Raw genomic sequence first — 16,100 nt, 5'->3', positions numbered from 1 at the left:
TCTCTGCCCTCTAGCAGTGCCCAGTCTAATGAGGGAGACAACATGCAAATATCTATGTACAGACAAATTACGTACAGGATATGTTAAGGGTAATCAGCTGAAGGAAGGCTTTTCTTACCTATAACATAAAGAGTTCTGAACTAGGAGTCAGAAGACCTAGATTAGCTCCTGGTTCTGACACTTGCTCACTCTGATTCTGGGCAAGGCACTTTGCTTACTTGCTCATCTGTAAAATGGGAATAAGAACATTTATACTACCTGTCTCACAGCATAATTGTGAGCCAAGTGCTTTGCAGTATAGAAATACAAATTACTCTAGTGCCAGGAACAAAGCAAGGACTTAACAAATGTTTGTTGAAGTGAAAGAAAAATGGTCTGTTAAATTGAAACTCATTGTATTTTGACAATCTCTTAACCATCAAGGTTTTAACCTAAGCATACACAAATAAATATATGACAACCAACATTCCATATTGCCAGTTTGTTTCCTCATATAAGAAGATATATTATTCAGTTCCTAGGGCAGTAGTAAAAAGTGCTGTCCTTTTGGCTTTCTAAATTATTTAGTTTGAAATAACATTAATATTTTCACATTAATAATGTATTACAATAGTAACATATTTGTTTCTCATTAGTTGAAAAGAAGTAGAGCAAAATGAGGGTGTCGTTTTGGAAATGCAAGCCCTATTAATCATGAGACAGCCATTATTTTGAAATGGGAGCATTTCCACTTTTCCAAGTATTTCTTTTGAAATGACTTTGTCTAAAAAGCACATAGTACTAGATATTGACATTTGTCCATATTATCATTACTGAATATCTATTTTCTGATTGATTCAGGGCACATATTTGTTCCCTGTCTCAGCTGAACAGAGAGAACATGTCCATAAAAGCACTTTGATCATTGACTTTTCTGACAAACTAATATTCATTAAAAAAAAAAATAGCAGGCAACCATATAGCAGTCGGATTATTGAAACTAGAGTAACACATGCTTGATAGCTCTCACTCTAAATTGCTATAGAAATCATAGTAACAACAGCAGACCAGAAATTTAGGGTGGGTTCAGCAAATTGAATGTACAGCTGTGAGAAAGGTTTAAGATTAATCTATCCAAAGACTATAGTAAAATTTTAGACCTGGGGGAGGAAGTACTAAAGATCATCCAGTCCAGTCTCCTCCTTTTAGAGATGAGGAAACTGAGGCTTAGAGAAAGTAAATGACTTACCTAAAGTCAATCCAACTATTTGCAAAACTGAGACTGGAATTCAGGTTTCCTGATTCCCAGTCCAGTGGCCTTTCCATCACATCACACTGAATTTTAAAAAATACAGTCACAGATATTTCTGGTATTTTAATTCTTTGATTTACAAAGTAATTAGTTTACATAGAAATGAAATTTGTCAATAATTAACTTTTTTCATTATATAATATCATAACTATCATTTCTAATGATTCTCAATTCTCAGTATCACCTCCTTTTCTAGAACTTTGTAATGCAGAAACTTGATACCACAAACCTTAATTTCTTTTTATATTTTCAGGATCTTGATATAGGTGCAAAAAAAGTGAAGCTTTATGTCAATGAAAACCTTGTATTTGATGGAGAGTTAGAAAAAGGCAGTGGAGAATTGGTTGCTAATTGTAGCACCATAGTTGACCTTAAAAATGATGGACAGAAGAACTCTGCTAATCCTAATATGGAGGAAAGCAAAGACACATGCCGGACTATTGGCACAGATGGTGACAAGGAATTTGGTTTTAATTATTCACAGCCAGATGGAACCTCATCACAAATCTTTGGTATAAAGATGAACTCTACTAATTGTACAAAGAACAATTTGTCTAAGTTAGAGGAGGACTTGAAAGTGTTATCTGCTCCTGTCTCTATGGTTGATGTCCCAAGTGACCCTCCAGAATCCTCTCTCATGAAATACCCTTCTGATGAAGAACTTACCATCACCGAGCAATTAGAAAAACTCACAGGAAGAAAAATCTCTCGGCCTCTTAGTAAAACCCCACCTTGGTTACAGTCTTTTTCCAAAACGAAAGATATGAAGCCAGAAGGCAAGAAACAGAAACCTCCTTGGTTGAGTCCAGAGGAGCCCCTTCATTTGAAAGTCAAACTACAGTCAGATGGCATCACTAAAGAATTTCCTGAAGAAAATGAGGAAAATGACAAATGCCTACAATGGGAACAAGGACGAGCTGGTAGCTGTAATGTCATTGCAAGTGACAAGCCACAGGCAAGAACTGAGAAAGGGGACATTGATGATTTAGACATTTTTGACCTGCTTTCTAATAAGGATCGCTATGGCCCAGAGTGCCCCATCAGTGGGAGGAGGAGTTCCAGAAAGGATGCTTTCAACAATAATCATGGAGATGAAGGTCTGACCAATAAAGGTAAGAAAAAAAGCATCATTTTGGACTCAAGCACTATTAGCAAGCCCACGAGCATGTGTGTGTGCGCGCGCACACACACACACACACACACACACTTCAGATCTTTTGAGAGTAGAAAGGGTATTAAATCCAGTGAGAGCTGGCTTAATTTATGCCTATATCTGAGACATGTTCAGAGGTACTGTCAGATCCCCATCTCCCCAAGAGCCAGGCAGTTATTAGCTTTCCTGGTAAACACAAACAAGAATTCCTTGGGGTTTCCTTGGGGGGCTGCTATTATTCTGATCTGATGAAGTACAAGGTGCCTTGTCTCATTTTAATTTATGTTCAGTCATTTCTACTCAAAGGCTCAATGACATATTAAGAGCCTTTGGGATTTAGCACTTGTTAGAAGGGTCATGATAACAAAAGGGAAAGGTATTTAGAAATTATAAATTGCCCATTTCACACAAGTCATATCCCTTAATAGTGCCACAGTACAGGGGCTAAATGCTGGTGGAAGAAGTTTGCTCTTTTTTTTTAGGATCACAGGGTCATATCAAATGTTCAAAGGCTTGTAAATCATTGAATTACTGCACTAGAGTGGGAAGGGTATCCATAGTCCATCTAGTTGAACTCCCTCATTTTATAGTGGAGAAATCTGAGACCTAGACATGTTTCCTGACCTGCCCAAAGTCGTAACAGTAGTAGGCTTCTTAGGTGGGATTTGAACCCAGCTTCTCTGACTCCTAAGCCAGTGATTGTTTCATTGCCTCCTTAATTAGGTAGAATTTTGTTGCTTTTAGACTGCTTTCTGCTGCAGCTTGGTCATCTTTTTGTTACACAGAGATTTTCTTTAAAATAGTTTCATTATAATGGAATTTAAATTCTTCAGTCATAGGGCCATAACACTTGGTAACTAAAGGGCTCACTTTATAGACCAGTCATTTTACAGATGGAGTGGAAGGAGCACTGGATTTGGTCAAAGGACCTGGGATTGACTCCTGGCCTGGTACTTATTACTTGTGTGTCCTTGGGCAAGTTCCTGAAACAGTCCAGGCCAGGGCTGGGGAACCTGAATCCAAACTTCCCTGAGTAAAAGGATTTGTTCTATAAAACTTGGACTCAGTGAAAACTCCACCCCCCAGGACCTAGAAGGCCATGTATGGCCTTTAGACCGCAGGTTCCCCACCCCTGGTCCAGGTCTTAGTTTCTCTGTAAAATGAATGACTGCACTGAGCATTATCACCTATGCCTTCATTGTGCTTCCTTGGGACCTCTGCCTCTAAAGCACCTCTTTTCTCTCAAGACACAACTTAAGCTCCTACTTCTGTATGAAGACTTTTCTGACCTGTGCTTCCCACCTCCCCTTCCCACTTGATAGAGCCTTCCCTCTCAAACTACCTTGTATTTAACTGCTTGATATTACTATTTAACTATTTGTTAGGTGGTGTAGTGGATAGAGCACTAGGCCTAGAGTCAGGGAGGCTCATCTTCCTGGTTTAAAATCTGGCTTCTGACCCTTTACTAGCTGTGTGACCCTGGGCAAGTCACTTAACCCTGTTTGCCTCAGTTTTCTCACCTGGAAAATGAACTGGAAAAGAAACTGGCAAACCACTCCAGTATCTTTGCCAAGGAAACCCCAACTAGGATCACAAAGAGTTGGACATGACTGAAAAACAACAAAAATCTATTTGTCTGTATATCTTTTTCTGTATTTTTGGGGGGGAAGGGGAAGGTAGGACAATTGGTGTTAAGCGACTTGCCTAAGGTCACATGGCTAGTTTTTTGTGTTAAGTGTCTGAGGCCGATTTTGAACTCAGGTCCTCCTGACTCCAGGGCTGGTGCTCTATTCACTGTGCCACCTAGCCGCCCCTCTTATTCTTTATATACATACATCTATGTGTATATATGTACTTGTTATCTTTCCCATTAGAATGAAACATCCTTGCAAGTAGGAATTCTTTCATTCTTTGTATTTGGAACCCCCGAGCTTAGCACAATGCCTTGTATAGAAAATGCTTAATAAAAGTTTGTTGATTGCTTGCTTGAAAATGTTTAAAGTTCCTTCTGGTTCATAGAGTTCTCTGTTGATTCTTTTAGTGGGTCAGAAAGCTAACAGAAGGAACCTAAAGTTTCAAGCCCCCCAAATACACAGGCCACCTGATTGATGCATAATGAATTCAGTATTGGATGTTCTTATCCTCTATGTGTGCCATTCATTTTAGCAAGTAGAAATCAAATTATAATAACTGAAAATAATGAATGTAAATCACAAAAAATCCATACAAGAAGTTGAACCTGCCAGATACAAAGATTTAAAGGCTCTTTCTCTGACAAAGACAAAAGATATCATGGTGTTTTCTGGTGTAAAAAACATTGTAAAAATGTTTGTTGACCATGTTTATTGACAAGCTCCTGTAATAACTACTGTGGGGGAATACAAAGATATAGAAGACCAAGACTTTGATTTCTAAGAGCCAGTGAGCTGTTGGGGGAGTTGGACATGTTTGTAAAGAACTGCAGTACCAAATAATGTGGGTGAAGTATAGTTTGAGTGCCATGAGTGAAATAAAAGTTAAGAGAAAGAGAGATCACTTTAGGATTAGTTGTTCTAAAGAATAGGAGGCTACGCCACATGGCAATGGGTATAATTTTAATGGATGGAAATAGAAGAGGAGAGCCTTTTTAACAGAGGGAATAGTATAAGCAAAATTGCAGGAATAGGTAAGCATAAAACTTGTTTGGGGGAGCACTGAGTAAACTAAATTGTTTAAATTGGAAGGTTTTGTCTGGGAGTAATATGAGCTATGAAGGTAGGGTCCAGATTGTGGAGAGCCTTGAATGTCATACTAAAGAATTTAGACTTTTTTTCAATGGGAGTGGAAAGTATTATTTTAGCAAGGGAGTGATATTATCAAAGAAGGGTTTTCAAAGCTATTAATCTGATGATAGTGTATAGGATGGAGACAAGGAAACCAGTTATGAATTTGTCACCATGGGACAAACTTGAAGTCATAAGGGCCTAAATTAAGTGGGTAGCTGGCTAATGGGAATGGAAAGGTTGGAACAGAGAAGAATCACCAGGATGCATGAGTGTGGAGGAAAAGACAGAGAAGTCACAGGATTATCATTAAAGATGATAATGAATTTTTGAGTCTTGGTGACTGGAATTCAACAAACAAATTCACATACATTCAATAAGTTACTTTTCTAAGCAAAGCCCTGAAGATACCAAGATAAAAATAAAATATACTTAACTTTCATTGAGATTACCATACAATAATAGCAGAAAGGTATGTACAAAAAACTATAATGGTAGGGAAATGCAAAATAAGCGTGGAAGGGTAGAAGCAAAGTGTTATGAAAACATGAAGGAGGTAAAGATCACGTTTACCCGGAGCAGTGTGGAACAGAGGCTTCATGGAGGAAGTGACACCTCAGTTGGACCCTAAAAGCAGGAGAGGACTTCAGTGGAGAAGGAAACCTATTCCAGGAGGATGATGGGAGAAAATGACATTGACAGGAGAAGAGAGGATAAGAACATAGGATGGAGATGAATTCAATTTGACTAGAATGTAGATTACATGAAAAAAATTATTATAAGACTATACCAGTAGATTGGACTTAGATTGTAGAAGTCCTTAAATGCCAGAATCAAGGGATTGTACTTTTTCAGTATGTAATCTTCAGTGGACAGTCAATGAAGATTTTTGAGTAGAGATGTAACATTATCAGAGTGGTGTATTAGGTAAATTATTAAGGCACCAGTGTGAAGAATAGAACTAGAGACAGACCAGTGTAGAGCCTTAGAGGCTATTATAATAATCTAGGCAAAAAGAAATGAGGACCTGAACTAGTATGGTTATAGTGGGAGTAAAAAGAAGCAAAAGATTTATTATAAAGGTAAAATCAACAGGGCCTGTTGGCAATTGATTGGATGTGTCTGGTGAGGGAGAGAGAAGATTCAAAAGTAACTCCAAGGTTGTAAACTTCGGTATGAAGATGATGGTACCATCCATAAAAATAGAGAGGTTATGGGGGAGGGGTAGTTTTTAGAGCAGAGATGACTAGTGAATTTTGTGGTGATGGTGGGAAGGACATCCAGGCAGGTACACCCATATCCAGTATATTTCAGGAGGTTACAGTGAGGAGCTTGGGAGTAGAAATCAAGATTTGGGAGTCAGTCATGTGTATAGGATTGAAGCTATGGGAATGCATAAGATCATCAAAAAAGCATGAAGAGAAGAGGAAGGGCCAAGGATAAAGCCTAAGAGAGAAGTACCTATGCAGGAGGAAGGTAAGTAGCTATTAAAGAAGACAGAGAAGCAGGGGGGGCATGGGACAACCATAAGATTTCGACGCCATGGAAGCCAAGGGAAGAGAACATATCAAGAAAGAAGGTCCACAGAGTGGTTAAGGAAGGTGGTCTCTGAGGTTCCTTCTGGCTCTAGGTCTATGATCCTATGATTCTAAGCTGACAATAGTAACAGGGTCATGAATTTGTCTATCAGAAGGTCTTTGGTGACTTGGGAGAGGGCTGTCTTACATAGAGTGTTATGGTCTGAATTCATATTGCAAAAGGTTGTGATAAGTAAGTAGAAAGCAAATGAGCTTATGTTGTGTGGGAGGGAGAGTAAAGGAAGCCTGAAGGGGTGGGAGGGCCAAGGGAAGGTTTTGTTTTGTTTTTTTTGGTAGAGAAGAAAGGAATTTATTATTATTAATTTTATTAATTAAAAATCTAATATTAAAAGCAATAGCTAGAATTTATATCGATACAGCACTTTAAAGTTTTAAATATGTTATCTCATTTGATATTTGAAACAATTCTGAGAGATTAGTGCTGCTATTATTCCCATTTTAGGAGTTTCAGCAAACTGAGCCTGAGAGAGATTAGGTGACTTGCCTAGGTTCACACAACTAGTAGGTATCTGAGGCAGATTTGAAATAGAGTCTTCCTGATTCTCAAGTGTTGCACTCTATACATTGCACCACATAACTGCCTAGTTTAATAGACTAAGGAGAAGGAAACTGCCCATAAGGAAGGAGAGATTAAAGATGGGTGAGAGAGAAGGCATCATTGCTGAACAAGGTTACAAAGGAAGTGGAAGGGTTGAGACTGAAAATATACAAGAAGAGGGGTTAACTTTGGCAAGAAGGAAGGATTACTCCTTCTTATGGGACTAGAATGAAGGAGGAGAAAATAGACAAGGCTATTGAGAAGGGTAGTAGAATAGAATAGGGGAACTGAGATGGCCTTGATGTCAGTAAAATAGCAGGTGAAATCATCTGCTGAGAATAAAATAGGAGAGTAGAGTTAGGAACGAAGAAAGAAGATGAGATTTGAATAGTCTTTGTGGGGAATATGACAATCAGGTAAATGGAAAGGTCTAATTGAGTTTAGGTAACATACATTTGTAGTAGACCCAGTCAGTGCAATTTCATGATTTCTTCCAAAAGCATCTGGCAGTTTGGGATTAGGAGCAGACAAGACAAATGATAAGATTTACCAAAGGAAAAAACAGAAAATAGGAAAATGAAAAATTAACAGAGAAATAGGGTTTTCAGAGAGAAGTTCAGGTGTTTGATTTTAGACATGTTGAGTTTGAGGTGGTAATATGATATCTGTGTCAAAATGTTTAGCAGTTATAAAAGTTATCTTGGCATTTGTATTGCCACAAGAGTTCAATGACTGGAAGAAAAAGTGAATCTGATAACTTTGTGCAACTCTGCCTCACTAAAATCCAATTCACTCATGTGTCAAGACATCACTCCACGATGTCATCGGTCTGCTTAAAAAATGAAGGACAAACAGCAACAGTAACAGCAGTCAAATGGAAAAACAGAATTGGGGGAAGAAAGATTGGAGAGAGAGATTTAGTAGTCATTCATGTGGAGGTGAGCTTTTAAATTACGGGAGTGAATGAGAACATAGAGAGAAAAGAGGAGATGGCCAAGGACATAGTCTCTGAGATCTTCCAAATTTAAGTGTTGGTAAGGGGAAAGATACTTTTGAAAGAGACAAAAAGGGAACAGAATCATGAGAGTATGGTGTTAAGAAGGGATAGTTAACAGCATCAAAAGTTTTGGACTCAGTTGAAAAAGGATGAGGACCAAGAAAAATTTGTGTGCATTGCTTTTTAGCAAAGCACTTTTATTTTGTGTGTGTGTACACACACATATGTATATATACATGTATGCGTGTGCGCGCACACACACACATATATATATATATATTTTTTTTTTTTGCAAAGCACTTTTAGCAAAGTGGTGGGGGTGAAAACCATGACACTATAGAGGGTTAAGGAAAGAGTGGATGATTAAGAATTAAAGGCAACAGTTGTAAATTATTGGTTAAAGAGGAATTCCATTGAGAAGGAAAAAGGAAAATAAAACAGCAACTAAAGGGGGCCGTCTCAGGATCAGATATGAAGATTTTTTCAAGTAGGAAATGTGTATATGTGTAAAGACCTAGGACAGGAAGATGATGGAAATTTTCTTACTAATTTTGAATCTTGGAAGCTCCATTGGATATTTTTGAATTTCCACCATCCAGATATCTGTTTGCTTTGCTCCAGAATTGAAAGTCACCCCTTACTGAGATGGTATGTACCAGATATACTGAACTGAAGCTAGTTTATCTGCAGCTCAAACTGGCATAATATCTGCAGCAAGCTTCTGAGATACAGATTTCTCTAGGGCTACCTGTGTCTTTCCTGTAATCTCGTTAATGGCTCACAGGTAACCCATTTGGTACCTAAGGATCTCCATTCTGTTAATACATTTCCACATTTCACCAGAAGATCTTAAACATCTTACTTTTTCTGTTTTCTAGAAGATGCATTTCCTGTCATATCTGCAAAGATGGCTCGATCCAGGTGGCACACTGAACAAGAACATACTCTCCAGGAGTCCTGGAACTCCCTCACTGCCTTCAATCGTTCTCACCGGGGTCGCATATCCAATATGGAATTCCAGGGTGATATCTTTGATGAATTCTTGCAGCAGCAGAAGATTACTAGACATGGGGAACAGCTATCAGTGACAAAGGAAGGAAAACAGGAATTATTAAAAGGGCAGGAACATTATTCCATGGATACAGATGATGAGAATGATTTTAAAATCCCAGTGTTGCCTCATGGACAACACTTAGTTATTGACATTAAATCAACCTGGGGAGACAGACACTATGTTGGCCTTAATGGAATTGAAATTTTTAGCTCCAAAGGAGAGCCTGTACAAATTTCTAACATAAAAGCTGAACCCCCTGATATTAACATTTTACCAGTCTATGGCAAAGATCCTCGGGTAGTAACCAACCTAACTGATGGTGTGCATAGGACCCAAGACGATATGCATCTTTGGCTGGCCCCATTTACCCCTGGCAAATCTCACTTTATTTATATTGACTTTGTACAGCCTTGCCAAGTTGCCATGATTAGAGTTTGGAATTATAATAAATCACGGATACATTCTTTTCGTGGTGTAAAAGATATGACCATGTTGTTAGATGAACAGTGCATATTTAAAGGAGAAATTGCCAAGGCTTCAGGAACACTAACTGGAGGTATAGTATATTCATGATAATATTAAATGAAACTTCTACCCTTCTCTTCCTGGGATTTTGGGCAAAAAAGGCATACAATATCATAGGAGAAAGTTGTCGATCCCACTTTCGCAGGTCCATTATTTATCAACTGTCCTATGTTAAAGCTAGCGGGCACCTTAGAATATAGAATATAGAGCATGAAATGTTGAAGCAAGGAGGAAACTTACAACACAAAACATATACCATTAAAGCCAAAAGAGACCCTAGGCATTATCATCTGTTTCAACCTCTCCATCCATGATAAAACTGAGACTGAGGGGTTTTAATGACTGGCTCAATATTTTGAAATTAGTTCATGGCAGAGCTGTTATCCAGAACACCTAATCCTTTTCCATTCTCCTTGATACCTATACAAATTAATAATTATTGTCCTATATTTTGAAAGTAGTTGGGTACTATGAAACAATCTCATCCATTCAAACGTATCATATGTACATCCATTCAGAGGTATCACGTTATATTTAATGGCACATTCCAAAGAAGTGTCATCCTTCCCCCTGTTTTATTTGGTTTGTGCTGTTATTATCAGTTAGATTCTGTTTGCCCAAAGTATGAAGAATAATAGATCTTTCAAAAATTAAGAAAAACTATGTAACATCAGTAGTGTTTTTTATTTTTTTCTCAGTTTTATAGCCATCTTTTAAAAATTATATAGAATTTGGGTACTGGGTGGGTTGGCCTGTTGTTTTTAATTCTCTAAGTCCTTATTACTCTTTTAGCCCCAGAGCATTTTGGAGATACTATATTGTTCACAACTGATGATGACATTCTGGAGGCCATATTCTGTGCTGATGAGACCTTTGATGCTGATGTTGAAACCCTATGCAATCTGAGATATGAGGAAGAATTCAAGAGACCACAGACAGCAGATGGGGAGGGGGATGAAAGGCCATTCACCCAAGCTGGTGTACGTATAGATGATCAGGTAGGAGATGGTTAGTAGCAAACATCTAAAGGCATGATTTCTATGTGTTACTTACAGTAGAGGACTAATAGGTAAAGGTCAAGAGTCTATTAATCCTGAATTTCTCAGTATGGGTAATTGGGGAGATCTGCCTAATTACCTGCCACCTGTCACTGCCACTATTTGGTAGTGAGCCTTTCCTGCTTCATCAGGTCATACTTTCAGGCAGCAGACATAGAGTCTTACATCAGGATTGTGCTTGAAGTCTTTCCAGCTTGGTAGAAATTGCTTTGTGCTTACAGAACTGCTGCCATCATCACCATCATCACACACACTTATATTAAACACTAGCATTTGCAGAGCACTTTACATACATTATCTCATTTGAGCCTTACAGAAACCATGTCATGTAGATACTGTAGGCATTGTTGTCTTCATTTTACAGATAAGGAAACTGAGGTGCATAGAGGTGTAGTTCCAATGCAGTATCCAGTGGTCACTATAAATATGCCTGCATAGTGCTCAATTGAAAAATATAACAGACTCCATATATAAGACAGAAGCAAAACATTTATTCAGACATCAGAAAACCAAATCCCCAAACCAGTAAGCCAATTCCACTATAGTAGCAAAGAAGTTAATAAGCCATAACAACACAGAGAGCCACAGCATCCTTTAACCTTCCCACAAACCAACATTTACTCACAAGCCTGTCTTCCTCAAATGCATCCTTTCTTCCCTCCAGTCTAACTGCTCTGATTCCCAGCTTCCTGTGGACTGCCCCACCCTTCAGCAAATTCCTCCCACCATAGGCTCCATGTGATTATATCCAGCCTATTAGGGGGCAGGGTATATCTTCAAAGCAGGGAAAATCTGCAAATTCCTTTAGGCTTATTAAGGGGCAGGGAAGATCTTCAAATTCCCATTACCATTACAAGAGGGTAAGTGACTTGCCCATGGTACCAGAGCTGTTTGGAGGCAGAATGTGAACATGGGCCTTCTGAATTCTAAGCACAGTACTGAAAAGCCTAGAGTTGACCTACCTACCAAATTGAAAGCATCAAAGGAATTTAATGGATATCCCCAAAATAAGATTCCACAGAATTACTGAAACTCAGTATTAGAATGAATCTCAGAAGCCATTTAGTCCAACCTATACTTGCAGAAGAATTCTCTTTAGTGTAGATAGTGATAAACCTTGGCATAAGTACCTCCAATAAGGGAGGACCTGCTACGTCTCAAGGCTGCCCATTACACTTTTGGATAACACTAATTGTTTGGAACTTTTCTTTTATATCAAGCCTCTGTCTGCCTCTCTGTACTTCCCATCTGTTCCTCCTTGTTCTTCCTTCTAGGGCTAAGCAAATCTCTTTTCTACATGATGGCCCTTCAGATCTTAGAAGACCACTGTCATATCCCTCCACTCCCCAAACCCATCCCAACTATTCATTTCTCCAAGATGAACATTTCCACATCCTTCTACTTAATCCTCCCGCAGCCTGATTGCAATGCCCCTCACCATTGCTGTTGTCATCCTGGATACTCACCATATTATCATTGTCTACAAAATGTGCCAGTAATATGTATATATAGGGCAGAGTATAGCAGCATGTGTGAACTTCCTTGTGCTGACCTCAGAGCCTCTATTAATGCAGCCTACTATTTCATTAGCTTCTTTAGCTACTATCACAGCCCTTGGCTGCTGGTGCATATTAAGCTTATGATCTTCTAAACTCTCCAATCTTTTTCAAACTGCTGCCTAGCTATGCCTTCCCCATTTTGTACTTGTGAATTAGATTTTTTGAACCTCAGATTTTTCTCCATTATATTTTACTTACTAGATTCAGTCCAACGTTTTAGCCTGCCATGATCTTTGTGTATCCTGATAGTTTTGTCCAGCATTCCTAGCTATCCCTCCTAGCTGTAGGTCATCTGTCTATTTGATAAATATGTCAACTGTGCTTTTATCCAAGTTATCCAGAATAGAATAGGGCTAAGCACAGGTCCCTGGGGTCCCTCCACAGGAGACCATCCCAGTTGACATTGAGTCATTAAAACTACATAAGGACGAGAAAGGACCCCTACAGGCAGGAAGTGGGAATAGTTGGGTGTCCTGGCAAGTACCATCTCTGAGCATAGTCTCCCCCTTTCACCTTTACCCTCACCCTTAACACTGCCTGGCCAGCAAGACAAAAAAAAAAGCGTTATTAACAAAATCTTTAATATAAATGAAGAGACATTGTACTGTAGGGGAGGGAACCCAACAGTAGACTAGAAAATAGCACTTGGGCCATGCCAGAATAGAGGTGACATGGCATAGTAGAAAGAATCTTCATTTGAATTCTACTTATTATTGTATCTTGAGCAACTCATTTTACCTCTCTGTGCCTCAGTTTCCTCATCTGTAAAATCAGGGGAGTGGACCTATAAGGGCCCTTCTCACTTTAAATCTTAAGATCCTAACAATTAGTAGCATAGATACACTAATCAATCTTTAACACGCTTGGGCACCGTGACAAATTATTTAATTCCTTGGACTCTTGTATTTTCCGACTGCAAAATGGTAAAGTAGTATTACCTGCCTTGTATGATTTCCCTACATGCATTGCAGAAAAATTGTGAAGAGAAGACTGTAATACTCATGGATAATTTAAACTTCTTAGAGGAAAGATTCATTTGCCACTTTCAGTTATTTCAGAGCAGCACAGATCACTGAAATCTACAGCTGATCCAAAAACCAATTTATAGCCATTAGTGTCAACCTCTTTCATTATAAAAAAGTAGCTACTAAGCAGGATTATTTATATCTGTATATTTAGATATACTGTATATTTGTGTATATGTCTAAACATACACATATACACATGGATTTGGGTTTTCCTTCCTTTGCTTGACTAGTGGTGCTAACTCACAGCCAGTGAATGGTGATGATGGTGGTGGTACAGGTGGTTTAGATTATGCTTTACCATTGACAAAATCCTGAGAGGTGCAGATAGGGCAAGTATTATCTCAGTTTTATGATGAGGAAACTGAGTCTCAGAAAGGTTAAGTAATTTACTCAATTTTTATATGGGTTGGAATGAGGACTTGAACCCCCAAGACTTCTCTCAGCCCAATGGTCTTACCATTCATAAGAGTTCCTGTCATTCACCAAGGATTTACTTAGTGCTCACTCTGTCCTGAGCATTATAGTAAGCAAAGTTGTGCAAGATATAGTCCCTGTCCTCGAAGAGCTTACTGTTTGGTAGAGGAGATAAGAATTAGGGCCAAAAGATAAGCAAAAGAGAGGATAATATACACACTGGGTAATTATGGTCTAAGTCATTGAGAACTGACTTTTTGCTGCTTTTTTTCCTGTGTTTATTAGGCTCAAGAACAGGAGTTGGCCTCCAGCCCTCCTCCGCTGGAGTTGACAACCCCTGAGCCAGGAGTTTACAGTGGAATGTGTGAGTATTCATTTTCTCAGTGGTGCAAAATATAATTTCTTCTTGCATCTCGAACAATGCTTGGTTAATGAAAAGAGGCTGACTTAGCACCAGTCCACCAAGGAACAGAAAAGTGAAATTATTTCAGTCATCTGGATTTGTGACTTCAACAGTCCTAGGTGCAAAATATATATTTGGTCAGAATTTATTAACTGGTGACTGAATACACCTTTTAAAGTTCTGTCTCCATTGTGGAGGAATGATCATACATGGCAAGAGATTTCAACTGTTGTACCTAGACCTGAATCCCTGGCCCTGGAAATCCTCATGTCCTTTACCCATCTGTCTACTGGGCAGTTAGTCTCCCTGCTTTCCTTAGTTACAGTTGGGATTGTTCTGCTATTTCATCTGGTTTATGGGCATTTTCCTAAAGAATTAAGAGTAGATATAATTGTGACTTTTTGAAATATGTGTAAAATTGTCACTTTAAAAAGGTATTTTCTGTTATAATTCTCTATGGGTATTCTCATCTGGGATTTAGCCCAAAAGATAGTAAAGAGGTAGATAATCAGTTTTTCAAAATCATTCAGTGGGTCTCTCTAATAGATTATAGTTTTCCAAATTTCTCATTCAAAGACCTCTACAATATGGTTCCAACCTTTCTTTTCCATTTCATCACTCACTGTTCCTCACCCTCCATTTCAGCCAAACTGAATGGCTCACTGATCACCAAAAACTGTTTATTTTCAACTCACTTTCTCTACTGTTTGTTGTCATCTCCTTTGCTTAGGAAGTTTCATATCATATAGCTCAAGACCCAACTCAAATGTCATATCCTTAATGCTTGCCTGAGCCCTTCAGCCAAAAGTGGTCCCATTCTTCTCTATACTCCTTTATTTTTTCTTTTTTTATTATGAACTTAATTATCAATAAACAAGTATTCCATTATAGAAAGAAGGGGAGGAAAAGATGATTGGAAGATTACATATGAAATTATGAACTTCTAGTACCTATCATTTGTTTTTGAAGAGTGTATTGTAAATTTAACAAGGTAGCCACAGAATTGCCATTTCTATTCCTTTCTCAACTTTTTTTGTGTTTTTTTTGTTTTATTGATCATCTTTTCCTTTATTTCATCTCTGTACCTTCCTATCAACTTACCTCTCCTTACCCCAACCCCATCCCAATAGAAGCCTTCCCTAATAATAAATACATACAGTGCCACAAAACAAATCAACACATTAACCGTGTCTTCCTTACACTTCTCTACACTATACTTCTCTTCTAAGAAACAGAAGCTTGCCTGCTTTATCATCAGTCTTCCGTAATTATTATTCGTCACCATATGGGTCAGAATTCTGAAACCTTTCCAGAAACCTTGACATCTTTGTGGTCATATTGCAAATTGTTCCAGTCCTGCTTATTTCACTCTGCATTAGTTCATCCATATCTTCTGAAGTTTCTCTAAATTAATTATTTTTGTCATTTCTTGTGATATTCTTGTGATAGTCCACTACATTCATATACAGCAGTTTTTTCAGTCATTCCCAAATTGATAAGTACTCACTTTGTTTTTAAATCCTTCCTGTCCTGAAAGTGCTACTATAAATATTGTTGTAGGTATAGATTCTTTCTCTAAGTCTTTGATCTCTTTGGGTAATATGCCTAATAGTGGTATTACTGGGTCAAAAAGTATGTCAAGTTTAGTGACTTGGGGGCTATAGTTTCAAATTGTTTTTCCAGAATGGTTGGTCCAGTTCACAGCCACAGCTATGTGTAC

General features: G+C 38.3%; 1 protein-coding gene across 4 annotated transcripts in view; it reads left to right on the top strand.

Moving 5' to 3' along the window:
- Nucleotides 1–16,100, top strand: part of KATNIP (katanin interacting protein) — a 220,562-nt gene that overhangs the window by 165,256 nt on the left and 39,206 nt on the right. For 3 of the 4 annotated variants that reach the window (XM_069064202.1, XM_069064194.1, XM_069064216.1), the window contains 4 exons: nucleotides 1,545–2,403; nucleotides 9,218–9,949; nucleotides 10,711–10,916; nucleotides 14,263–14,341. In XM_069064202.1, coding sequence (XP_068920303.1) covers nucleotides 1,545–2,403; nucleotides 9,218–9,949; nucleotides 10,711–10,916; nucleotides 14,263–14,341 — 1,876 coding nt within the window. The remainder of the gene's footprint in view (nucleotides 1–1,544; nucleotides 2,404–9,217; nucleotides 9,950–10,710; nucleotides 10,917–14,262; nucleotides 14,342–16,100) is intronic. The other variant, XM_069064208.1, reaches the window with a different exon arrangement.

The sequence above is a fragment of the Petaurus breviceps genome, unplaced genomic scaffold, assembly GCF_028583685.1.
Source record: "Petaurus breviceps papuanus isolate PSGF00001 unplaced genomic scaffold, PetGlider_PUasm1.0 138, whole genome shotgun sequence".
NCBI classification, from domain to species: Eukaryota; Metazoa; Chordata; class Mammalia; order Diprotodontia; family Petauridae; genus Petaurus; species Petaurus breviceps.
This window is presented reverse-complemented; position numbering and strand designations above follow the sequence as displayed.